Source organism: Copadichromis virginalis, linkage group LG12 (genome assembly GCF_057382275.1).
Source record: "Copadichromis virginalis isolate Kocher_CV1m ecotype Utaka linkage group LG12, C_Virginalis_male_GT1.1, whole genome shotgun sequence".
NCBI lineage: Eukaryota > Metazoa > Chordata > Actinopteri > Cichliformes > Cichlidae > Copadichromis > Copadichromis virginalis.
This window is the reverse complement of record NC_140629.1, coordinates 35798448-35825707: the sequence shown is the minus strand read 5'-3', so window position 1 is coordinate 35825707 and position 27260 is coordinate 35798448. Positions and strand designations below refer to the sequence as shown.

The following is a 27260-nucleotide window of genomic DNA, read 5'->3' as shown; positions in this document are numbered from 1 at the left end:
CTCCTCCTCTCTCGTCCTTGAGATCAGCCGCTTTTTGAAGATTTTGTTGGGACCAAAGCCAAGAGAAAATCTGGGGACCTGAAACTCGCACTGGGAATATTTCCAGTCAGATTTCGGGATTTTTGAGTTCATGAGCGCTTTTGTACCTCCAACTTGCAACACAGCCAGTCATGAAAAAGTAAAAGAAGAAAGTGTGAGAAGACAGCTCCTCGATGAAAAAGAGCTGTATTGTTTTTCAGAATTGCGTTTTTACGCATATGCATCTCAAACCTGGAGTGAAACACAGGCTGTGAAATTACAGAAAATATTTGAAGATTCGTCTCTCTCTAACTGAAACACAGATTTCTACTAATGGTTGTCATGGGACACACCAGCGCGCGGATGTGAATAAAGATAAACTCACAGATTTACAGATTGGGTAACATCCAGCTTAAACGCGACTTTACTTTCCCGTCACCTCTGGTCACAAAACGGGACATTCTGAAGCGAAGGTGCCGTGGTTAACGCCATGAGACCATCCAAATACTAATGTGATGGGTAAGATTACCACTTAATGCACACATCGCCTGTTACGCGCGTTAATAAATCAAACACCATCTAGCCACGCATTTTCTTCCTCTTATCAGGTCTCCAAAAACGCTTCCCACTGTGGGGGCATGAAAAAGTCATTTTAAATCAATTGTAGGGTCTTAGTTATTTTTTTTCCTCCAAATTTGTGGATAACTTTGTATTTTTATTTAGAACATAAGAATCTGCAAACGCAGCTCAGATGATGAACGGACGGAATGAAAGAGTGTTTAATGAAGAGAACCTGATGTGCGTTGAACCGCAGCTTGTACGCAAAATAATTCAATTCAATTCAGTATTATTTATAGAGCACCAAATCACAACAGCATTCCCATAAAGGCGCTTTGTATGGTAAGGTAGACCCTACAATAATTATTCTAATGCTGGGTAATAATTGGATCATTAACTTCACTGTATTTACTGGATTATCTCCACATTGTAGGAACAGAAAGTCAGTCATTACTTATGTTTTATAAAAACATGTTAGATTCATGATCCTACTCAGTTTTTTTTTATGAAAAGATGAGAAATCAGATTCATTCATTTTGCCTCTGTTTTCCTAGTTGAAATCATACATTTAACTACAAATTTACTTCTTCTTTTTTTTCAAATAAGAAGCTCTAAACATTTCCTTGGTTGTTTAACAAAAGTTTTAATCGTCTGAATGTAATCTAATCAAATGGTTTAAAAAATGGGTATATTTTCATAATTTTCTGGCTCAGACTCTATATGATGTTTGTGCATTTGAATCACACACTGTGATAGAATTTGAGTGGAAACTAACTGAAAGGGTTGAAGGAGAAAACCAGGTTTAATAGAACGGTCTCTTTATAACATAACTAGCACTGCATTAGTGCATTTTTCAGCACCTTTTCCACCTTCCTGCTCTCTTTAACACAAGCCAGTTACTCAACAAATTACGGCTCTGTCGAAGAAGCCACAGATGTTGGATAAACTGACAATAATTGTTATTATTGTAAATTTAACTTTTGCTTTTTGTTTTTTAATTGGTTCTGTCGACAGTAAGAAACATCTAAAAGAATCTGTTTTGACATACGAGTGAAACTTTCTGTTTTTCCTTTATCTGCTTCACAATGTGAATCTCCATCACCAATGAAGAGAAATGCAGTTTGGTGATAAAACATCAGCCTTTCCATTACAAATAAACTCGTGTAAAGAATTTTCTAAAATTAAGAAGTGCAGGAAAAAGGTTTTAGGATGTTATTGTGCTTTTCTAGAACATGTGCACAAAAATAGGTTGAAATATTTATATTTTTCTGGTTTTAAGAAAATTTCACTTCTGCAGCCCATTTCCTGGCAATAAATATTTATGAAAGCTGGGTTAATATATCAGATTTATTTTCATTTTTAAGTCTAATGAAGAAGATATGATGTGCTTAGTTGGAGTGAAGCACTCAGCAAGCACTGAAGGGTGGACTGATGGCTGTTGACCTTTGAGTGTGTGTTGTGTTTGGTCATTTGTGTATAATGCTGACTGGCTGTGTGGGTGTAAATGACTCTCCAGCCCTCAGGGGTGACAGGGTACCGTCACTATGGAAACCCAACGCAATAGCCAGTGATGAGTTGATCCTCAGCCTGCTGATGAGGGAGCTCATCAGCTCAGAGTGTGTTGTATAAAATTTCTGAGTGGCTTCAAGTTCAAATGTGTCCGACTTTGATTGTATCACAGCACGCTGACATACTGTCATCTTCAGCCTGGAGCCTTTACAGATTACAGATCATATGAAAATGATGCTGAGAGTGCAGATGGATTACGGTGACAAAATGCGTGTAGCATGAAAGTGTGGTCAAGTAGACCTATGGTAGTGCTTTTCTGTGATGTGTAAGTAACAGAGAGAGTTTAATTCATGTATTAGTATTTGGTTGCTATAAATTATGATCCATAGGGTTTTTAATTTTGGTTTAAATGGCTGTGACAGGCCTTTATCAGAAGAAACGTACATGTAGTGAATGTGTGTGTGAATGGGTGGATGACAGGTTGTGTAAAGCGCTTTGGGGTCCTTAGGGACTAGAAAAGCGCTATACAAATACAGGCCATTTACCATGTAAGTAGGTCAAACATAATGAATATTATATTATTCTATATTCAGTATATAATAATATTTATTATTTACTGGGAACTGCTCAACTTTTAGCTCCTTAAATTATTTTCATACCAAAAAGTGCTCTAAAAGGATCCATAAAGCAGACTTGTCACATCCTAGTTTTCTAAACCTAAGTTTGGACTCAACCTTGCATTTATTTATTTTTAATTCTAGAAAGTACCTTTGTATTTGTATGTTTCTCCTGTTTGTCCAGTATCATGCAATCTTACAGATCCACAGAACATTTATGACATCTGGTAGCTTCTAGGTGGATTACCTCCACTCTCTGATGATGAAGTGAAAACCTGTGGTTCTTCGAAAACCTGCATCAGGTTGGCTTTAAATATGGCACAATCCCTGTAGACACCCAAAGAAAATGACAAACATGGTGCACTAAAAGTACTTTTAGAAGTACATTTTCCCAAACACTTACATTTACTGAAATTTACTTGAGTAGGGTTAGGGGTTGGCACTTCTTCATGCAGTCATGTTCTATAGAGTCTTGCTAATGACCTACTAATTGTATTCAGGTGTGTTGCAACACTCTCAGGACACTGGCCCCTGAGGACTGGAGTTCGAGACTCCTGCGTATGCAAGCTGTATGCTAGCTTTTACCTGTGGTAAAAAAATAATTGTACTTTTAATCCAATTGCCTGACAATTATAAGGCTTTTTGTGAGGCACAAACAGCATGTTCACCAGTTTTGATGTGTTAAAGTCTAGCACTTTATTAATCTGTCGCCTAACACTTATGGTAAACATTCCAGTACTAGACTAGCATAATTTCCACTTTGTTGAGTACTCAAAGTACTTGCTGCAAAAAACAAAAAACTGCTGAGCAATGGACGATGATTAAAAACTCATATTCTGGTTCCACCAATGAGGAAGTTTTTTCTCCCTGATGAAGCTTTGGACAGTTTCAGGGAATTTGTATTGTATTAAGATTTTAGCTTTATGTTAGTTACATCTCCTTTCATGTTACTGTCTGCATCTGCCTGCTGGCATTTTAGTGTCTGTCATGATTTATTTTGTAAATCATCAAGAAAACTCAAAGTCATGATGCAACATTGGACTGACTGACTGCAGTCATTCAATTGCCTGCAAGGGGAACTTGTCAGATTTCCTTCTGCTGACGCATTAAATGGTTGACGAACATTTGCTAGTGTCTCAATAGTGTTTTAATTTTTCTTTCAGTTCACTAATACACATGTAATTCTGCTTTGGGACCATACATATATTAAATATGAATGAAAAGCAAATGATACAATGTAATGATGTAATGTTTCTGTTTTTCTCTTATATCGTTTGAAGGAGACAAACTAGATTAGGTGTAACCTTTTTCCAATTTCTAATCTGAAAACAGTTTAGTGCATGTTTGTGCGCCAATGGATGCTTTATTGTTTAATTCTCAGGTTGTTTTAAGTGCATTTAGCTGAATGCCTTCAAGTAACAGGCGCCAAATGTTTAATGGACAGTTAGCCTGTAAAATACTGACAAGTGAGGCTTGTTTAGATTTTTTTTAACCTTCACAACGTGTCTGAGAAGCCCAGTTGACCTGAACAGAAAGAAATTATACAATTTCTTTTAGTTTTGATGCATTCTCAATCATCCAGGAAAGTAAATCTACAAAAGTTGATTCTGTTCATCTGGACGTAGCGTTTTGTGGGAGAAATGTTTCGTCACTCATCCAAGTCACTTCTTCAGTCTCAGCTGACTGCAGGTTTCCCCAATCTTATAAACAGTAGATGTGCATGATGACTGAAACCAGCCCACTGAAGGAACAATGGGCTGGGAGGTCAGTTCCTTCATCATAATTATGCAAATTCTCATTCTCATTCCCACAAAACGCTACGTCCAGATGAACAGAATCAACTTTTGGAGAAATTTCTATTAGAAACGTATACATTTGTACACCTCCTGATTATTGTTTTTTATTAATCCAGACACGATGAAAGGTATGACTAAATGTCCACTTCAGAGTGTGACACAGTGGAACTCAACTTGACAATATCTCTTACGTGATTTCAATGCCAATGTGAAAACTCTGAGAAGAGCTGTTTCAGTGGAAAATCCAGATTAAAATGTCTCGAGGATGCTTGATTATGGTTTGCCATGTTAAACTGAGCTCTCCTTAAAGTCTGGATCAAGTGGGAAATGCATTTTCTTCCTTGGACCTCTCGATTGTTGGCTGGCTTTGCACTTGGCTTACTGTGACTACATTTTCTGACCAATTAGATTACTGACAAAAATGAAGTATTAGAATCAATAAGCAGTATTTTCTGTAATGGCTGCTGGCAAGAGTTCAAACATTTTAGAGCTTCACGGCAGAGCCATAAAGTATAGTTGTAAAAATGTAACAGCAACATCATTATCTTTCCTACAGCCTCCCCACCCACCATCTGCATCCCGTTTTCCTTATATATCATCATCATCTCTTTTAATTTTCCTTCCCCGTCACTATGCTCTCTCCCCCATAACATGATTTTCCTCATTACCTTCTTCATCTTTGTGTATCCTTCACCCTGCTTCTTTCCCCTCCTCTCATTATCTTCTTTCCATCTGTTCTTTTGCACCTCCTGGCTGACCTGTCCCTCTCTCTCTTCTTCCTTCTCTTGCTCCATTTCCAACCCAATCTCTTCTCTAATAAGCGTTTCCTGCATAGAAACCCTCACTTTCTCCCAAAAGAGCTTTTGGGCAAAGCCAAAGGGAAACTGCCAGCGTTGTAATAAGTTTAGGTTTTTAAATGAGTTATTTTAATGAGGGTTTCAGTTACTCAACCATAACAAACATTCCTGTTTACAGATGTAGCGCCTCTACTCAGGACCAGTACACTCTCACTTCAAATAGAGACCCTAGACATCTTTCTAGGTTCAGGAGGAGGTTTTGTTTTGGAGACTCACAAAAGGAGTTGGCTTGGAAGTGAATAACTGGGACCTTTATTGCCTCAGTACCATTTATACACATATACAACACAATAACCCAAATTGCACACTAATAGTGCATTTTTAAAGGTGAATACATGTAAAACAAAACAAAATAAAGACATTTAAATGGAAGATTTATACTGAACAGTATCAGAGCTCTTTGGAATGAATGAAACAGATTAAAGTGTTCCTGTTGTGAAGTTTGAATTGTCCAGTCTGAATTGTCCTTTAAAGTCGTTGAAAACCCAAACAGGTGTACTGTAGGGGAATTGTCAGTGTGCAAACCCTATTATCCGGGTAGGAAAAGTAGTGCATAGGGCTTATCTGTAATCCAGGGTTGCTTGAATCAGTTTCTCAGGCAAATCCCACAATCCGATCGCATGGCTGGCCACACCATTTCACGATCATCCAGGATCTCATTTGGGCTGTTCTCGCCGTCAGTGGTTCTCCAGAATTCTTCTAGTAGTTCAAAAAAACCAATCTACACAAACAGTGCAGAACAATCAATTTCTTTTCCCATTTTGTGTTCTTAACATGAGCTCATTAACTTCTTTTCCAAATGTATTAATCACAAATGGCATTCCCTTTAGCTTACCAAGTTACAAGAGTTACAGTAACTTGTTTGTACCAGTATCAACAATTTTATCAAAATTACATCACAACAAAGAACATCAGCAGCTTAAACTGTAATGTAAACAGTCATAGCAATGAAAGCGACATTCATCCTTAAGGCTTACAAGCAAATGTAACTTAATTCAGTGCAAATACTATTAAACTTGAAATATGCTCATATCTATTAAGACATAACCATTCTAATATAAACAGAGCTATTGCTTCTACTTGAATACCTCCCCGATCGGAATATGGCTTCAGCGGGGTGGGGTGGCTAACAGCTATTAGCAGCTAGCATCGCATCTAGCATCGGCATCGTTTAGCTCAAAGCATTCAACACTTATAACACACTGTAAAGAACAACAGGAGAAGTGAAACAACACGCCAGATTCTCATAGCTCCCGATTGGTTTTTGTTCAAAGGTTTCTGAGCTGAATCGGCTAGTGAAATACATTATCTAACTTAACAGGTAGCTAACGAAAGCACGTGACTCACCGGGATTTTCAGACACAAATAACTTGACAGACGTTATTCCCTTTGTGGTCAGAGTTCGGGGCCTAATAAAAGAGTACCTTATTAGCATTTATACGTAAAACAATCTGGTCTCATTAACCGGGTTGCAGTATTGCATACCAAGATACTTTTTCCATGCGCTCCGACACGTACTTGACCGCCATCAGAGGGAAAATCTCACAGGAAGAGAGAGGTAATACTTCCTGCGCACTAGACGCAAGGTCATCAGAACACAAGACTGCATCACAGCGCCCCCTTGTGACAATAACAGGCTATAGCCTTAGATTACAAAAAGGGATTTTGCAGCCCTGTATTTCACATGGGTTACACCCTCCCCCTTTGACCCAGCATGAGCCCCTTCATGCGTCACGCTGTGGTCTACAGATGAACTCTCATAGTCACCTATTGTATAAAGTGCTTGGTTAAAGCTCTCTATGAGGCTCTGCGCAAAGGAAATTAAGGGATTTCCCAACTCAGGATAATGGAAGCGCCTTGGTGGTCGACGTGTCCTTTCTGACTTACGAACATGGTCATTTTTTTCTCCACTGTCAACAGTTTCCTTATGCTCCAGAACTACCTCAGGGGTTTGTGGGTTCAGATCAATGGTTTCCATAGCTATAGGAGCCTCTACATCAATGGACGGTACATCAATGCTGTCTTCGGCCACAGCTGATTTTTGATTAGTCATAGTTGGTAAAGTTACATCGTCTTCAGTAGGGTGTTGCTCAGCCACAACATCTGGCTCCTCTCCTTCAGCTACTTCAGGAGGTACCCCTACAGGCTCTGCAGGCAGCAAAGGGGAGCTGCCTCTGCAAGGCCCATCCTGAGGCTGAGGGTTTACACAGTCTGCTGGCATAGCTGGTATACAACTACCCTCCGGTACTGTTTTTCCTGTTTGCTGTCGTCTCTTCGGGATTTCACACACCTGAACCAACTTTCCAGGAATGACAGAAGACTGCCTAGGATAGACAGGTGAGTCGTCTTCAGATTCTGATTGCTCCTCCAGTAACAGAGGCTGACTGCGCCTCGTTCTTGGCCTGCAACTCTTTGGCTTGACCTGGTCAACTTCCTCAGCTTCAGATAAGTCACCACAAGGGAGTAAGAGATCCCTGTGAAGAGTTCGAATAGGACCATCTCCATTCATAGGCTGTACAACATACACAGGTAGGTCTACCATCTTTTCCACCACTCTGTACATGGTTGACTCCCACTTATCTGCAAGTTTGTGTTTATTCCGAAGTCGCAGGTTCCGCACTAGCACTTGATCACCTTTCTCCAAAGTTGACTCCCTGACAGTTTTGTCAAAACGGCGTTTATTCCGTTCAGCAACCTTATGAGAGTTTTTGGCAGCGATCTGATAGCTCTCTTGAAGGCGAGCCTTCAGAGCTCTCACATACTGAGAGTGAGATGTAGAAGAGCCATCTTTAACTGGCAGGCAGAATGCAATATCCACGGGAAGCCTCGGCTGGCGACCAAACATTAACTCGTATGGGCTAAACCCAGTGGTCTCGTTCTTGGTGCAATTATAGGCGTGAGTTAGTGGTTTCACATAATCGCGCCAATGAGTTTTCTCTTTGTCTCGTAGAGTTCCTAACATGCCAAGAAGAGTTCGGTTGAACCGTTCAACTGGGTTTCCCCGTGGATGATAAGGACTGGTGCGCACCTTCGTGATACCAGCTAGGGCACAGAGCTCTTTAATGAGTTGTGACTCAAAATCCCTGCCCTGATCACTAAGCAGGCGCTCAGGAAAACCATAATGCACCAGAAACTGCTCCCAAAGACACTTCGCAACTGTTGTAGCCTTTTGGTCTTTTGTTGGCATAGCAACAGCGTATTTGGTGAAATGATCAGTTATGACCAGAATGTCTTTGGTGTTGTGACTGTCAGGCTCCAAGGATAAATAGTCCATGCATACCAGTTCCATGGGACGGGTTGTTTGGATACTCACAAGAGGTGCTGCTCTTTCAGGAAGAGTCTTTCTTCTAACACAACGTCCGCAAGACTTAATCTTTCTCTCTACATCAGTTGCCATTTTAGGCCAATAAAATCTTGACCTAACCAAGTCGAGGGTTCTTTCCAAACCCATATGCCCCATGTCGTCATGAAGGCAAGTGAGAATGGTGGACCTTAAAGACTCAGGGACGACAAGCTGAAAGGTGACATTTTCACCTGATTTGCGGGTTCTGTAGAGGAGACCATTTTTCAGTTCCAAACGTTTCCACTCTTTGAGCATTAGTTTAAGCTCTAAGGATGCAGAGTTAGGATTGGAATTTGCTTCACCTCCATTTTCTAACATGTTGACCACATACCCAATAATTGGGTCAGACCTCTGATGCTGTTGGAGTTCTACCTCACTATAGGTAGGTATGACAGAACAACCTAATGTTCCATCATCTGCGTAGACGTCTGGCACCGCATCGGTATGTAGAGCAAGGGACTCTACCAAAGTGATAGAAGGTAGGCTATTGTCAGATTCACCTAAGAGATGACGGTGGCACAAGACACTGAATGTGTCAGCTGTCACATCTTGTCTGTTGGGAGATGAAGAGAGATGATGGGAAGCAAATTGTTTCATTCGCTCTTTTTCTTCAAGAGAAGCATAGTCATCATCCACAGTATCATGTGGCCGCCTAGAGAGGCCATCTGCATCTTGATTGCTCTTACCAGCACGATACTTAATATTAAAGTCGAAGGTGGAGAGAGCGGCCAACCAGCGATAGCTGGCAGCATCAAGCTTGGCTGACTTCAAAACATAGGTCAATGGGTTGTTGTCCGTTAAAACCGTGAATGTGTTCCCGTAGAGATAATCTTGGAACTTCTCTACAATGGACCACTTTAATGCAAGAAATTCCAGTTTATGAGCTGGATACCGCTTTTCACTGGGTGAAAGTCCTCTACTTGCATAGGCAATAACCCTCACTTCACCATCCTGTTCTTGATACAAGGCTGCCCCTAACCCAGAGGTGCTCGCATCAGTATGGAGGACGTATGGTAATTTTGGGTTAGCATATCCAAGCACTGGAGCTGATGTCAGTTTCTCTATGATTACCTCAAAAGCTTCCTGACAAGCAGGTGTCCAACGGCTGGAAAGAGGCTCTTTAGGGTTCAAGTATCCGCTAGGACCGGGTGTCACCTTCCTGCCCTTCCTGTATGGTGGGTAGCCTTTGGTAAGATCATTCAGGGGTTTGACAATTTTTGAATAGTCCTTCACAAACCGTCGATAGTACCCTGCAAAGCCTAGGAAAGACTTGAGGTCACTGAGCGTCTGGGGTCTTGGCCAGGTTTTGAGAGCTCTGACCTTCTCAGGATCGGTCTCTACACCTTTGGTAGACACGATGTGTCCTAGGTATCGCACAGAACTTTGGAAGAAGGAGCACTTTTTGGGAGAAAGTTTCAACCCATATTCTCTCAGTTGCTGAAGGACACGTAGAAGCCTGGTTTCATGTTCCTCCAAAGTGCTGGAGAACACGATGATGTCATCTATGAACACCAGAACTTCTTTCAGATTGAGGCTGCCCATACACCGTTCCATTAAGCGCTGGAAGGTGCTGGGAGCGTTGGTGATCCCCTGGGGCATACGGTTAAACTCGTAAAATCCCAAGGGGCACACAAAAGCTGTCTTGGGCTTATCACATTCCTCCATCTCAATCTGGTAATAACCAGACTTGAGATCCATTACTGAAAACCATTTGGATCCAGCAAGGGCTGAGAAAGCCTCTTCAAGGTTTGGAAGTGCGTACGCATCTCGTATTGTTAACGCATTGAGCTTACGATAATCAATACAAAGACGGACCTCTCCATTCTTCTTTTTAACCACCACAATCGGTGAAGCATAAGGGGACTCTGATTCACGGATTACTCCTGCATCAAGGAGTGCTTGCAAGTGCTTCCTCACAGCTTCATAATCATTTGGGTGAATTGGCCTGGACTTTTGCTTAAAGGGTGCTTCGTCCTTTAAGTTTATGTGATGTTTGACTTTAGATACATGTCCAAGATCCAAATCATGCTGGGCAAAAACATCAGCATAGGCACTTAGACGCTGGGTAACCCTCTCTTTCCACTCCTGCGGGAGGGGAGAATTGCCAAAGTCAAATGTCAAATCTGGGTGAGCAGGTTCATCAACTGGCTGTGCAGTAACATTACAACATTTCACAGTGTCATCATTTTTGGTTGAAATGGGTGATTCATCATATATCTTTGCAGGACTATGGAGCTCTGCAATGACACATCTAGAAGGCAGTGTTACGTCATGCTCAGTTTCATTTCTCACCCATATAGGTAACCTATGAGGATGCTTCTTGGGCAAAGTGACAAGACAGCACTCCACAAAAATTCCCCCTGGTAAGGTGGATGTCGTTGGCTGTTCAACAATGGCACATTCACCAGCACTGCTGGATCTGACACAGCCTTCAAGGAGGACCCTCCCTTGAGCTGGTACTACGTGTTGCACCTTGCCCTTAAGAGTTACAAAGCCATCGTTTCCGGCTAGGTTTATCTCTCTCCTGACCTTGAGTGTACGGAGGATCTGCCTGTAGCCATAGACCGACGACAAATCATTGGGATCTTTACCTTGACAATATTCGTCGTACAGAACATCAAGTGCATTTGTCCCAATCAGCACAGGCAAGTCACAGTTAGAGCGTAAGTCAGGTACTACTAAAGCAAGGCTAGAAACCTCAGGCTCAGTTTCAATAAAGCTTTTTGGAAACTTAAGGCTGATGGGTATGTATCCCAAGTAAGGAACATTTTGGCCACTAGCAGCCTCAACATCCAGGCCACTGATAGGCTGAATGGGATGTTCTGAAAGATTGGTGTTGTAAAATGAAGCGGACACTGTGGTCACTTGAGACCCAGTGTCAAGGAGACAACTGCAATTGACTCCCGACACGGTAACATTTGCTGTACATTTCTGTCCTACAAGTCCCTTGGGTAACCTAATCTGGGGTCGTGCTGCACGAGAGAGAGAAGATACTTTGCTCTGAGGTTCCGGTTTGGGACGTTCATGATTACTTTCAGTTCCTGGTAGTCCCTCCCCAGAAACTGATTTTAGTTTAAAGCTGACATATTCCGTTCCTCCCAGACTTGTAGTTTTTGGTTGAACTCCTTACGTTTCATTTCAACTAGTTCAGGGTTTGGTTCATTGCTGCAAGAGGGAGCAATATGACCATCCTCGCCGCACCTGAAGCAGTACCATGGGCGTGGCTTCTTAGTGGGCTTAGTCTCACTTGGGTCAGATTTCTCTTTAGGAAGAATCTTGAACTTAGGTTTGGTTTTCTTATTTGGCTTGTCAGAGTTCTGGCTTGAACTGTCAATAGCTGATGCTTTCAGTGAAGCCACTTGGGCTTGTAGCTTTGCAAGTTTCCTTTCTAACTTATGTGCATCAAAAGGCACTAGCCTATCATTAACAGCTGATACGTCTGTATCATCAGTGACATACTCTCCTACTTCAAGGGAGTTCAAATGTGCCTTAGGTTTAGAAATGCCTAAGTGCTGTTTCATTCGGCTGGACTTTGCCGCTTGCCGGTCCTCCTCAGTACGTAGCATGAGGAGCAACTCTGGAAATGAAGGTGGCTTGTCCTTCTTCTGCTCAAGCTGCAAGGTTGTGATCAAGCTGTTGTTCCAGCAACCTCTACAAAACTGTTTAAGCAGTTGGCGATCTGAATCATTTGTAGTGATGCCACCTCTTTTAATGACTTTACTCAGGGTTATCTGCAACCGCTGTAAATAGGCAGAAGGCTTTTCACCTGAGTTCTGGTTTGTGCTCAGGAATTTGGCAAAAAGCTCATCCCCATCATCAACAGTACCATATGCTGAGTCAAGAAGGCTGAGATAGTCATGGGGAGAAGCGTTAGGACCAAGGTGCTTTACAATGTTAGCAGCTGGTGGAAGAAGGCTCTCAACTATTTTCCTTACCATATGTTTGTCAGATATGGTACAATCTATGAGGTGGAATTCAACATTGTTGCGCCACGTATCATAATCAGCTTCGAAAGTAGAGCAAGGGGTTTTCCCCGAGAAGGGCCTGAGCTTTGCATGACCTTGAGAAGGCATTTCATTGTTCTTAATGACATGCTCAACTACTACTCTCTGTACTTCAGGTGTAGTGAGCTGTTCAGGTGGTAAGTAGATAGTGGTTTTTCTGTGCGAGGGAGTCACTTCTACACTTGGAGAGGATGAGTGAGAGTCATGCTCAGGCAAGTGGGTTAAATCACTGCCCAGTTTAAGAGGACTTTGATGCTCTATGATGGCTGGTTCATCTTGGTCTGTGTCACTAGTGAGCTGCAGATTCTGATTAGGCACTGTTACATTTGGTCCAACTGCAGGATCACTCTCAGTGGACTTCTTCATTCTGGCCAGCTCATCTAGTAAAACCTTCTCAAAATCTGCACCACTCAGTTTAGCAAGCCCTTTCAGTTCAGTTAGGTAAGAATGGGTTAAACATGAACCCCTGTCTGCAGCATACAGCGCAGACAGAAGCTGGATATGATGGACAACACTTGGGTTACGGCTTTGTCTTTTGCAAGGCAAGCTATCCTTAAGGAACTGGACTGGTTCACCTGATTGGAACTCCACAATGGCTGTGTTTTTAAACTGTGCCTCTGTGCTAGTTACTTTGATTACTCTTCCAATAGAACCAAACTGCCCTAAGTAATCAATAACCTCATTGTCAACCTCATCGCCTGTTAACCCTCCTACTAGGACAGAGTTAGGTACTTTGACACCTTCACTTTGGATTACATCCATGTTGTCTTATTGCTCCAACCCAGAACATCATGGACAATTGTAATGATTTGACCCAAAAGGCACGAAAGCACCAGTTGCTCAACTTCCAAAATAAAAGGAATTAAACCTCCTGGCTGGCTCGCCACGTTTTGTGTAGCGCCTCTACTCAGGACCAGTACACTCTCACTTCAAATAGAGACCCTAGACATCTTTCTAGGTTCAGGAGGAGGTTTTGTTTTGGAGACTCACAAAAGGAGTTGGCTTGGAAGTGAATAACTGGGACCTTTATTGCCTCAGTACCATTTATACACATATACAACACAATAACCCAAATTGCACACTAATAGTGCATTTTTAAAGGTGAATACATGTAAAACAAAACAAAATAAAGACATTTAAATGGAAGATTTATACTGAACAGTATCAGAGCTCTTTGGAATGAATGAAACAGATTAAAGTGTTCCTGTTGTGAAGTTTGAATTGTCCAGTCTGAATTGTCCTTTAAAGTCGTTGAAAACCCAAACAGGTGTACTGTAGGGGAATTGTCAGTGTGCAAACCCTATTATCCGGGTAGGAAAAGTAGTGCATAGGGCTTATCTGTAATCCAGGGTTGCTTGAATCAGTTTCTCAGGCAAATCCCACAATCCGATCGCATGGCTGGCCACACCATTTCACGATCATCCAGGATCTCATTTGGGCTGTTCTCGCCGTCAGTGGTTCTCCAGAATTCTTCTAGTAGTTCAAAAAAACCAATCTACACAAACAGTGCAGAACAATCAATTTCTTTTCCCATTTTGTGTTCTTAACATGAGCTCATTAACTTCTTTTCCAAATGTATTAATCACAAATGGCATTCCCTTTAGCTTACCAAGTTACAAGAGTTACAGTAACTTGTTTGTACCAGTATCAACAATTTTATCAAAATTACATCACAACAAAGAACATCAGCAGCTTAAACTGTAATGTAAACAGTCATAGCAATGAAAGCGACATTCATCCTTAAGGCTTACAAGCAAATGTAACTTAATTCAGTGCAAATACTATTAAACTTGAAATATGCTCATATCTATTAAGACATAACCATTCTAATATAAACAGAGCTATTGCTTCTACTTGAATACCTCCCCGATCGGAATATGGCTTCAGCGGGGTGGGGTGGCTAACAGCTATTAGCAGCTAGCATCGCATCTAGCATCGGCATCGTTTAGCTCAAAGCATTCAACACTTATAACACACTGTAAAGAACAACAGGAGAAGTGAAACAACACGCCAGATTCTCATAGCTCCCGATTGGTTTTTGTTCAAAGGTTTCTGAGCTGAATCGGCTAGTGAAATACATTATCTAACTTAACAGGTAGCTAACGAAAGCACGTGACTCACCGGGATTTTCAGACACAAATAACTTGACAGACGTTATTCCCTTTGTGGTCAGAGTTCGGGGCCTAATAAAAGAGTACCTTATTAGCATTTATACGTAAAACAATCTGGTCTCATTAACCGGGTTGCAGTATTGCATACCAAGATACTTTTTCCATGCGCTCCGACACGTACTTGACCGCCATCAGAGGGAAAATCTCACAGGAAGAGAGAGGTAATACTTCCTGCGCACTAGACGCAAGGTCATCAGAACACAAGACTGCATCACAGCGCCCCCTTGTGACAATAACAGGCTATAGCCTTAGATTACAAAAAGGGATTTTGCAGCCCTGTATTTCACATGGGTTACACAGAGAATTGAAAAAAATCCACAGACTTCTATCAAATAACATAACAAAGACTCATTGCAGACTCATTACTCTTATGCTGGCTAATTGTCCTTACGCAGGTCAGTCACCAGCCAAATCCCAGTGTGAGTCAGGAAAACCCTGCTAATATTCCCTCGGTGGTCTCCTTCTCCCTTTTCCATTCTCTTCTGAGAAAAGTTTAAAATAATTTTAAACTTAAGACCTTCTCTCAATCTGGATTTTGATTGAGTTTCCTTTAAACCAATCATACATATGTTGCTTCCGTGTTTGACCATTTAACCAGGTTCAATCACTGATCTGGGTTTGCACCCCAAACCCAGATAAACTGCCAAAAATGGCTGTCCGGATGAATAGTTACTGGTTTCTCAGTCATGTGTGAAGTCCTTTAAACTACTCGAACCAAAAAATAAACTCTGACTCATTGCTTTGATTGCAGGGTGTTGATGGAGAGGATTTCGGATGTCAGCCGGGACAGTGGTCATTGCAGGAGGAATTTTGGCTACAGTCATCTTACTGACGATCGTCGCTGTGCTGTGTTTATGTAGGTTGCAGGTATGATTGTCTCACTGTTCATTACACATCTAAAGTTTAACAGAATGCAAAATGCACCTCAGCACCGTATTCATGAAAACAAGAAACTTGACAAATGTTCACACATGATGTGTGCAGTGCAAAAAGCTGGGAGTAATTTGCTGCCCCAGACAGTTTTCCTAATTATCAAAGTAGTCCAAGTGGAACATTTCTGTGTTTACTTTTGGCCAGACTGGATTTGTGTAACAATCTTGCTTTTCTTTTTAGAAATCTACAGCTGACATCCAAATAGTGCAACACAACCTGCCGAGACAGAGCATACACACTAATAACAAATAACCCATGTTGAAATAATCCTCAACTGTAAGACCTTTAAAACCAGATGGGACTTTTTCTGAGACTTTCAGAAACTCACATCCACATGTTTTCTTCTTGAGTGAGTCCTAGCAGTTAGCATGTAAGATTGCAACTGTAGTTTTAGGAGTGATGGATGCTTTTTGTAATCATCATCATCATCAACTTTATTTATAAAGCACTTTAAAACAACCACAGCTGACACAAAGTGCTGTACATTGGAACTGTAAAATAAAATTACATGAGATATAAATAAAACACAGATAAAAGAAGAGTGAAATCATTAATTAAATAACTACTTCAATTAAAAGAGAAACTAAGTCTCACTGAGGTTAAAAGCCAAAGAATAAAAGTGGGTTTTAAGACGTGATTTAAAAGTGGACAGTGAAGGGGCCTATCTAACATGCAGTGCAAATTATTCCATAATTTTGGAGCCACAATAGAGAAGGCCCTGTCCCCTATGAGATTCCTCCTGGATCTCGGTACCTCTGGGAGCAGCTGGTCAGCTGACCTGAGAGACCGACAGGGTATGTGGGGATGAAGAAGCTCAGAGGGGTAAGGCGGGGCAAGACTGTGAAGGCATTTAAAAACAAACATAAGAATTTTAAAATGAACTCTAAAAGACACAGGCAGCCAGTGCAGAGAGGCTAGCACGGGGGTTATATGCTCTCTTTTTCGAGTTCCTGTTAGGAGTCGTGCAGCTGCATTTTGAACCAGCTGCAGATGTGAGAGCAATGACTGACTGACCCCCACATAAAGTGAGTTACAGTAGTCCAGGCGGGAAGAAATAAAAGCACGGATCACTGTTTCAAGGTGCTGCCTCGAAAGAAAAGATTTTACTCTTGCCAGTCGCCTTAAATGATAAAAACTGGACTTCACCACTGCTCTGATTTGGTTGTCCAATTTAAAATCACTGTCCAACTTAAAACCAAGGTCAGTAACAACAGATTTAAAATAGACTTCCAGGGATCCTAAAACAACAGTGGAGGACTCACAGGGACCACTGGGTCCAAACACCAACACTTCTGTTTTCTTTTCATTAAAATTTAAAAAGTTTAGAGCCAACCAAGTTTTAATGTCATCTAGACATGTCAAGAGAGGTTTTATGGAGATGCCATCCTTGTGTTTTAGTGGCAAATAAATTTGGCAGTCATCAGCATAACAATGAAATGAGATCCCATGCCTTCTAAGGATATAACCCAGAGACAATAGATACAGTGAAAAGAGCAGTGGCCCTAAAATTGAGACCTGTGGGACGCCACATGACAGAGGAGCAGAAGACTGACAGAGAAAGTTCTATCTGACAAATAAGACCTAAACCAATTAAGTGCAGTGCCACCAATACCCACTACATCATGTAATCGAGAAATTAGAATATTGTGGTCTACGGTGTCAGAGGCAGCAGTTCGGTCAAGCAAGACAAGAACAACATGGTTACCAGAATCACATGCCAGAAGGATGTCATTAAAAACTCTTAATAATGCAGATTCTGTGCTGTGAAGGGTTTTAAAACCTGATTGAAAAACCTCAAAGATTCCATTTTCATCTAGAAAATCTTTCAGTTGACTAAAAACAATTTTCTCTAAAACCTTGGAGACTAAAGGCAGCTTGGAAATAGGCCTATAGTTTGCTAAAACTGTGTGATCAAGGCCAGGTTTCTTAAGCAGTGGCTGTACTGCTGCATGTTTGAAATTTGCAGGAACCATACCAGAAGACAGACTGCTGTTAATAATGTCAAGGACATACTGTTGTATACTAGGAAAAAATTTCTTTAAAGAATTGTGGAGGGACAGGATCCCGTGGGGAACCTGTGGGCTTAATATGGCGAACCACATCCTCTAAAGTGGAGAGCGTCACAAGCTCAAACTGAGTGAAAACAGCAGCGCAAGGGACAGAGACAGAAGGGTCAGAGTCAGGAGCTGTGATAAGAGCCCTGGTGGTGACAACCTTTTCAATAAAAAAGTTCAGAAAATCATTGCAAATCTCAGGAAAAAACTTCCAAACAGACATTCAAAGGAGTATTAAGAACAGTGTCAATGGTCCTAAATAACACACGTGGGTTATGAGAGTTGGAAGAAATAATATTTGCAAAATATTCCCTTTTTGCCTCTTTAACAGTGTTCTGGTAGTGATGCCAGCAGTCTTTTAGAATTTGAAATGATACATGCAGTTTATCCTTTTTCCACCTCCGTTCTGCTCGATCACCTGCCAAATATCATTTGAAAGTGATGGTCTGCAAGTGCCTTTCATGCACACGGTCTCACAGAGACGCCAAGTATATGCTAGCTACTTCCTAGCTTTGAAAGCTCCTCAGCTGGCAGTTTGTTCTTCATCTTTGTGATTCTGTTTACACCTGATTTCTTCCATGTTACCAGTAGGTGGTCATAGATAGACGGTTCATTGCTTTCATGAAAATGTTAAGATTCAGACAAAGACATGCCAACTAGCTCACTACACTCGCTCGCTATCTTTCAAAGTTACACAAACCAGCTTGTTTTTCATGCCCTATATTTACTGTTGCTTATACTTATAGTTAACACGGATCCGATTGGTTGAAACATATGATTTGAAACTCTCCAAAAGTTGATTCTGTTCATCTGGACGTAGCGTTTTCTCCAGATGAACAGAATCAACTTTTGGAGATTTACTTACCTGGATGATTGAGAATGCATCAAGACATTTGTTTTGAAAGTGCTCGTTATTTTCTCCTTTGGTTAACCGTTTGTCTTTTAAAATGTTTGACTCTCACCTGGTCCAGTATTACTGCTGTAAGAGGGAGGAGTCTGAGAAGGGGGAAGAGGAGGAACCTGAGCTCGCCACCATGTCGCCGTCTCGCCCCCTGGCTCTGTCGGCTCCTCCTACGCCTCCGACGCCAGAGCAATACAGTGACGAGCCCGAGACGTACCCTCCCACTTTCCTCACTGAAGCCAACGGCCCCGTCAGCTACTCACCTCCGCCGCCACGCAGGTGCTATCGCTCGCATGCCTTCTGCCCTTCCTGTGCCCGCTGCTCACTACCCTTCTACTTGCAGCACCCAGAGAGGCTGTGCAATGGCGGTCGCAGGATCAGCTACAGGACTGTGCAGCAGCAGGACATGGAGTTGCCCATGGACTTGGCCAGCTTCTACCAGAAGCTGAACCTCATCCGCCAGGTCACCATGAAGGAAGTAGTCACCCACAGCGTCAGCACCGACGTTTAGGAAAGCAGCACCGCTGATTTAAACGATTCGATACACATTCAATTATTTCAGCACTTTGCTGTCAGTGTTAAACTGATAAATGGCTTTTAGACCAAACGTCAGGGCAGCGATGATGGAAATTCTGCAATGCTAAATGCATCATCGAAACACACGAAGGGACTAATTTCATAAACTGCTCCTTTTATTTGCTGAATAGCTAGGTAAGTAGCTACTTAACATATCTGCTGTCAAAGGATAAACAAGAATCGACAAAAATCAACACAGATTTCATTTGTTTAAATGCACCACACCAGTGCGAACAGAGGAGGTAAGATAAGTCTGGTTGTGTGGATATTAAAGCTAATGTCAGACCAAAACCAGCAAGTATTATGTGAGTGTATCAAAGCCTGCTCTCTCTGTCCCACAGAGCTCCACTGTTGTTCCTAAAATAGTTAGATATCTCACTGTTGACCTCGGTGACTTGTTCTTTCATTAGCATGAATGCAAACATTGTAGCATACATAGGCCTAGCCCCGCACACACTGTCCCGCTGTCACAAAAAACCACTGAAGCACCAAATGTAGATTAATCTGTCACTGAAAATAGTCCCCAGCTATTGGTCTGTTAAATCCAATGACTGAGGAAATAATCTTTTCAACAGAGAGTATTTATTTGTATGTAAGCTGTTTTTCAACTCTTACACACTTAGTTTAACTTCAGGTAAAAGCTCATAACTGCACAGACACGGTCTCTTCCTTTGAAAGAGTGATTGGGTGTTGAGACCAAGCGCACGGAAAAGTTTTCACGCAGCGATTAAATAGATTCATGCCATAAGAGGCCATGTGTTCAAAAAAAATGTAATTTTTAACAAAAACATATGCGTCACACAGAGTTGAGATTGAGCACTGAAAATCAGAAACAAAAGACATGCTTTTACAAGCTGTAATCAGAACAGCGCAGTTTCATAAAAATCAAAAAGTCTACCCAGTTTTGATTTGGGCTCATATTCAAGTGTATCTCCTTGTGCACCTGTGGACTGGTTTCATCCTGGCTTCTATTGTTTTTCATGCAGTGTATGCTGGATCTCCTTCACTGTGCGAAAATGTTGATCTTAAGAGTTCATTTTATTTTGGTGGTAAAAATTCCAGTGAGGCAAATTTGGTGAATGATCGTGTTGCTGTGGAGTTTTCAATGCACTCTGCACTCTGAGCGGACACATCACGGCACATAAAACCACACCACAGACCCTCTGACTGGTCTCCCTCAGACTCCCCATGTTGAATTCATGAACTCGTGATTAATAAACTGAGCAATTCTGCCTTTGAGCAGCTTCTTGGTCATCACCAAGTGCTGATCGCCTTCTTGTGAAATTTGGGTCGGTTTTAAACAAAAGATGTTTGACCTCTGCCAAAGTTTAAGGTCACAGTGTAAATACCCAAAATGAGATTTCCGTGACATGGTCTAAAAATCGCAGCTATTCGGACGTGCCTGAGGAGGTGATTATGAATGGGAGACTGGCTAGATTGATCACACCTTGTATAAAGAGACAGAATTTAAAAAAACAGAATGTGCAGAGGAGGAGAAGAGGATGACCACAGAAAATTCCTGGATGTAGTGAAGGAGGACATGCAGAGGGTGTGTGTGACAGAAGAGGATGCTGGGATATGGTGATGATAGAGGCAGATGAGCTGCTGTGGTGACTCCTAAAGGGAGCAGCTGAAAGAAGAAGAAGAAAACGATACGTAAAACTGCATAAAAGCTCAAATAATTTCTCATACAGATTCTGGTTGACTCATATTTGTGTTCATTGGTGTAGCTGTCACACAGGGTCAACACGGGGTTGTTAGTTTTTTGTTTGCCTTCCGACATCAGAGGCTGGAGAGCCAGGCTGTGATATGTCAGTATGTGACTGTTTCAGTATTAACAGAGAAAACTAACATTATTTTAAAGGGCTTTTCTGGAGCATTCAGTGATCCAGTGACTGTGAATTATGAGGGACAACATTTATATCCTGTTAAGACATCATGCTGTAGATAAACGCTGTTCTCCAACTTAGATATTAAGTATTTAATACCTAAAAGAGAAGGAATGAATTGTACATTCAGTATTTAAGGGGAAAAGATACAGATATATGTCAAATATTCTTGATGACAGAGCAGTAGATCCTAATTATATTTTACAAATTTTACATCCATAGAGAGAAACAACTCTACAGCTCCTGGACTCATTTCTTCTTCTTTCACAAAACAACACAGATGCTGACACATTTATCGGATCGGAAACTTTGTTTCGAGCAAACTTTCACTCTAGCAACATGTATGATAAAATAGTACGCTGCTAATCAAAAAGGTTTGTTCTCATAGGCTCACAGAGAGACTGGGTGTATTTGCCTGTCTGTCAAACAGTGCACAACCTGCAGTGCTGTGATCTGAAACATATATTTGGAAATCTTTCAGCAGAAGACTTTTACTATATGATGAAAACTTATGAGACTGTATATGCCTATATGTATATCTCCAGCTGCATTGCTGGAGTCTGATATTTTTTGGCCACCTTTTTTGAGCAAGAAGGTAAATCTAACCAAGAGCAAGAACAGACCACACAGTTATACAACCGGAACTTACCAGCCATGCCCTCAATCATACACTGCTTCACAATTCACTCTGAACGAGACCATGATTTAAAATAAACCTCATATTATATCAAATAAATAACGGCTTGAAACTAGTAATAGAAGCTATCAATTCAGGAAAGCACTGTTCTTCACAACCAGAGCAGTTGCTACATGATGGCCATTAAGAAATATGCAGGTTTACTTAGTTTAGTGCAGCATTACTGCAATAAAAAAACTTAAAACTGGCTGTTTGTACACTGACACAGCTAAACTGACTGCACAGTAGATCTGTTCAGTTTTTGGTAAACATTAGCAAATGATCCTTCACTTTTCTAACAAGCTTCAAGCCGGATGGATGGTAGAATCACAGCCATGAAGACAAGAACAGAGAGGCACATCATCCAACTCCTGCCCCCTTTTCATAGTGTGGTCTGTGCCAGCTGGTGCTGAAGCCACCATCTTTAGTCAGTGCATTTGGTTTGTTTCTCTCCTCTGCTCGCTGTTTCACTTTGTTTGTGTGAGGTGCTTTTAGTCCTTCAATTCACTGCATCAAAAAATAAATGAACATATATGTGCAGCATCTACACATCTTTCATTACCTCATACATGGATTATTATCTCTAAGTTTAATGTCCACAGAAAAACCATGTTCCATACATTATGTATCATATGGTCATCCCATGATTTCTCCATGCAGCCTCCAGAAAGCTGAACATGCTTAGAAAAGATGTCAAGAAAGGTTATATTTTTATTTGGTCGTCCTAAGTAAAGCACTGTCCTCACAGCTCCTTCTGATCTGTGTGAGTTTGGGTCATGGATTGCTTCTGCTCATTGAGGAATGACACTATTCAGGGTAAGAGAACATATTTGTGCCACTTAAGGTGTTTTCCGAGATACAGCTGCAGGTTGCTCACTGTGATGACTGCAGAGTTTTTATCCACAGCAGTTCTTCATTTTTTTTTATTTTTTTTTATTTTTTAGAAAAGATTGAAACTGTTGCTTTGGTTTTTTGTCTGCTTGATGTGTTTCAATTATCCTGTCAGTGCAGCAGATGAGGCGTTTGGGTCTGTCAAACTGGCCAGCAGGAGGCGTCAGTCACCTCTGCAGCCAAACCTTTGTTTACTGTAGCCGCTCTGTGTGTCAAGTTCATTTACTGTGTTAATAAAATGATGCAAAACTTTGGGGTGTTGGTGTAATTCCCTCCAGAAAAGGACCAAAGCAAAATGTGCATTATTTCATTGACTTGTCTACATCCAAAACAGCTTCAGAGAGGAGAGGGGGTCTTGGAGAAGAATAAACACAACGTCCTCAGCACCACTTTCACACTTTACGTTACTCTGTATGAAAAAAATAACTACACTTACTCACATATTATAGTTACAGTATATTAGCCCAGCTAAATTACAGACCATAGACTCAGTTTTAGGACTCTGAACTAGACTAAATTAGAATATGCCGCTCCGTCTGCTACAAATGAAACTCTTACACTTTCATGTCATTTAAATTGCAGTTTGCTTTGAGCCCTTGGTCCCAGATTTCTGTGCTGTTTTAGTGTTTGCATTTCTTATTCTTGAAGTTGTTGAGCTTGTGGTTCCTGTTTGCCTTTGTTGTTATTTTTTTACAAGATGTTTGGGTTGTGTGATATTATCTTATTTCTGTGGTCTCTGTGTTGATTTTGTTATGACAGTCTCCCTGTTTATGCCTCTCTTTGTCTCATCTTCATGCTCAGGCTTAGCTGTTTACTTCCTTACTTTTTACTTCCTGTTTTATTTTTTAAGGTTAGTTTTCTTTCGTGTCTTACATTAATTTTACATTCTGCCCTGATTGTCTTCACCTATGCTCATTTCTTTTCATCTTTGTCTCTTTGTTCTTCTGTCACGTCCCAATCAGCTCTCAGTGTAAATGTAGCCCTGTTTTCCCTTTTCCTTTGTGATAAGGCATCTGATAGACGGCTCATTTTTGCTTACTGCATGTGGTTTTCTCTCATTTGCTCCTTCGTATAGCTGAACTTTAGTTTATGGTTTGGATCTTTAGCATTTTGCTAAGTAGACCAAAGATCATGGCCTCTGTTTTTATTTTGACAGCATACTGTATTTGGGTCGTCTATACTGCACAGCCTTGACACATATCTTTGACACCTGCTGTCAAATCCATAAGTATTTGAGATAATAACCCTCAGCCGCTACAGTGGAGTGGCCTATAGACCTGGTCCCTGTACTACGAAGCAAGTTCACATACCCAGGATATCTGGATTCACTTAACCTAACAATCAGGCTAAGCAGTCAAGGTGGATATCATCTTAATAAGATGAGTGAGTTCACGTGACCTGGAAACTTGGAAACATGACGAGAACTCAACACACAACCTGACACTGGACAAAGGAAGACATAGGACTTAAATACACACAGGAGGTGATCAGGGGAAGTGGAAACACCTGGAGAATTAGCTGCGTAAATATAAGTAAATGAGACTTAAACATAAACAATCAGAATCAGAATCAGAATACTTTATTGATCCCTGGGGGAAATTATTTTTTGTTACAGTGCTCCATTTTAAACCAACATTAAGACAAGACAGACAATACACTAACTAAGAATAGTACAATATATACATATATATACATACATACATACATAAGTCACTCATAAATAAATAGTTGGAAAAGAAACATGTGTAGTTGTAGCAGCAAACAGTGTGTTAAGTGGATGCGTTGTACAGGGAGATGGCCACAGGCAGGAATGATTTCCTGTGTCGTTCAGTGGTGCTTTTCGGTAATCTCAGTCTCTCACTGAACGAGCTCCTGTGACTGACCAGCATGTCATGGAGTGGGTGGGAGGTGTTATCCAACATTGTCTTTATCTTGGACAGCATCCGCCTCTCCGACACCACCTTGAGGGAGTCCAGCTCCATCCCCACAACATTGCTGGCCTTACGGATTAGTTTATTAAGTCTGTTGGCATCTGCGACCCTCAGCCTGCTCCCCCAGCATGCAACAGCATAGAGGATCGCACTGGCCACAACAGACTCATAGAAAATCCTGAGCATTTTCTGGCAGATGTTGAAGGACCTCAGTCGCCTCAAAAAATAGAGACGACTCTGGCCCTTCCTGTAAAGTGCTGTGGTGTTTTTAGCCCAGTCCAGTTTATTGTCAATGTGTACTCCAAGGTATTTATAGTCCTCCACAATGTCAACACTGACCCCCTGAATTGAAACAGGGGTCAAGTGTTTCCTGGTCTTCCTGAAGTCCACGATCAGTTCCTTGGTCTTTGCCACGTTGAGCTGCAGATGATTCTGCTCACACCACGTGACAAAGGAGTCGACCACAGCCCGGTACTCTGTCTCATCATCCCTGCTGATGCATCCAACCACCGCAGAGTCATCAGGAAACTTCTGAAGATGGCAGGTCTCTGTGCAGTGGCTGAAGTCTGTGGTGTAGAGGGTGAAGAGGAAGGGGGAGAGGACAGTCCCCTGTGGTGCCCCTGTGTTGCTGATCACCTTGTCAGACACACACTGTGGGAGACGTACATATTGTGGTCTTCCTGTCAGGTAATCAACAATCCAGGACACCAGAGAAGCATCCACCTGCATCGCTGCTAACTTATCACCCAGGAGGGTCGGCCTGATGGTGTTGAAAGCACTGGAAAAGTCAAAAAACATGACCCTCACAGTGCTCGCCGGCTGGTCCAGATGGGTGTAGACACGATTGAGCAGGTAGATGATGGCGTCCTCTGTTCCGAGACGAGGCTGATAAGCGAACTGAAGGGGATCCAGGTGTGGTCTTACTATGGGTCGCAGCTGGTCCAGGATGAGCCTTTCCAGGGTCTTCATGATGTGGGAGGTCAATGCCACGGGCCTGTAATCCTGGGGGCCACTGGGACGAGGCGTCTTTGGTACAGGGACGAGGCATGATGTCTTCCACATCACCGGGACCCTCTGCAGACTCAGACTCAGCATAAACAGTTTATGAAAGACTCCACACAGCTGGGGGGCACAGGTCTTGAGGACAAGGGGACTCACTCCGTCTGGTCCAGCAGACTTGCCTGAGTGAAGTCTCCTCATTTGCATCTCAACCTGGTATTGAGTGAAGGTGATGGGTGGGGGAGGGGTGTCAGGAATCTCACAGGAGGCAACATGTGAAGGGAGAGGCTGGCACAGTGGTGTGGCTCTGGATTCCAGGCTGACTACAGGTGAGGTTGTGGGGGTGGGAGCAGACACTGTGGTGTCGAATCTATTGAAAAACAGATTCAACTCATTGGCTCTATTCTCACCTCCCTCAGCTCCCCTGCTGTTGGTTGGCCTGAATCCAGTGATGGTCTTCATGCCCCTCCACACCTCTCTCATGCTGTTCTGCTGGAGTTTCCACTCCAGCTTCCTCCTGTAATTGTCCTTAGCCTCTCTGATCTTGTCCTTTAGTAACACCTGGATCTTCCTCACCTCCTCTTTGTTGCCCCCTCTGAAAGCCCTCTTCTTGTTGTTGAGGAGGGCTTTGATGTCCTTAGTCACCCACGGCTTGTTATTTGGGTAACAATGAACAGTCTGAGCTGGAACAATGGAGTCGGTGCAGAAAGTTATGTAGTCTGTGATACACTCAGTAAGCCCATTGATGTCCTCGGCGTGAGGCTCACAGAGTGTTTCCCAGTCGGTCACCTCGAAACAGCCCTGTAGTTCCGCTATTGCCTCCTCTGACCACCTCCTGACAGTCCTGGTGGTCACAGGTTCCCTCCTCACAATTGGCACATAGCGGGGGGTGAGGTGAATCAGGTTATGATCTGACCTACCAAGTGGGGGGAGGGAGGAGGAGCTGTATGCATCCTTGACGTTAGCATACAGTAAGTCTAAAGTTTTCTCTCCCCTGGTGGGACAGTCCACATATTGTTTGAATGTTGGTAGTGTATTGTCCAGTGATACATGGTTGAAGTCACCCGAGATCACAATAAAGGCACTCGGGTGCTGAGTCTGTAGCCGAGCTATGGCAGAGTGGATAGTGTCACATGCAGCTGTGGGGTTAGCAGAGGGGGGTACATAAACAGCCACCAAGATGACGTGAGAGAATTCCCTGGGTAAATAATACGGCCTGAGTCCAACAGCACACAGTTCAGTGTCCGGGCAACAAATCCTTTCTTTGATTGTTATGTTGGCAGGGTTACACCACCGGTTGTTAACTAAAACAGCAAGCCCACCTCCTTTCCGCTTACCGCTAGCGATGAATGAATGAATGAATATCAAAGTATAAGAAAACTCCAAACCCTGGGTCAATTGACCCAGAACCGTGCCATAATATTTGAATATTAATGTGTAAGTTCACAGATTTATCAGTATCACATCATTAAGACACAGGATAATCTGATTGATTATAATTCTTATTACATTAAATGAGAGTTTAGATATATATGTG

The 27260-nt window shown here is 42.0% G+C and overlaps 1 protein-coding gene and 1 long non-coding RNA gene across 2 annotated transcripts; one reads left to right on the top strand and one right to left on the bottom strand.

Moving 5' to 3' along the window:
• The first annotated feature begins 262 nt into the window (after positions 1-262).
• fam163b (family with sequence similarity 163 member B) lies at positions 263-19900 on the top strand. The gene is made up of 3 exons (XM_085476324.1): positions 263-537; positions 15625-15740; positions 18832-19900. Exons 2-3 carry the CDS (start codon positions 15648-15650, stop codon positions 19270-19272), a joined length of 534 nt encoding a protein of 177 aa, XP_085332450.1. The 5' UTR covers positions 263-537; positions 15625-15647; the 3' UTR covers positions 19273-19900.
• LOC146697533 (uncharacterized) lies at positions 13706-15165 on the bottom strand. The gene is made up of 3 exons (XR_014923412.1): positions 14962-15165; positions 14824-14885; positions 13706-14197 (listed from the first exon to the last, which is right to left on the bottom strand). It is a non-coding gene; the product is annotated as an uncharacterized LOC146697533 (long non-coding RNA).
• Positions 19901-27260: the final 7360 nt, after the last annotated feature.

What these genes read in the sequence shown, in the direction of transcription:
- fam163b (XM_085476324.1), top strand. Translation starts at nt 15,648, where the DNA reads ATGTCAGCCGGGACAGTGGTCATTGCAGGAGGAATTTTGGCTACAGTC. An exon ending in TGTGTTTATGTAGGTTGCAG is followed by an intron (nt 15,741 to 18,831) that starts GTATGATTGTCT and finishes CACCTGGTCCAG; the next exon opens with TATTACTGCTGTAAGAGGGA.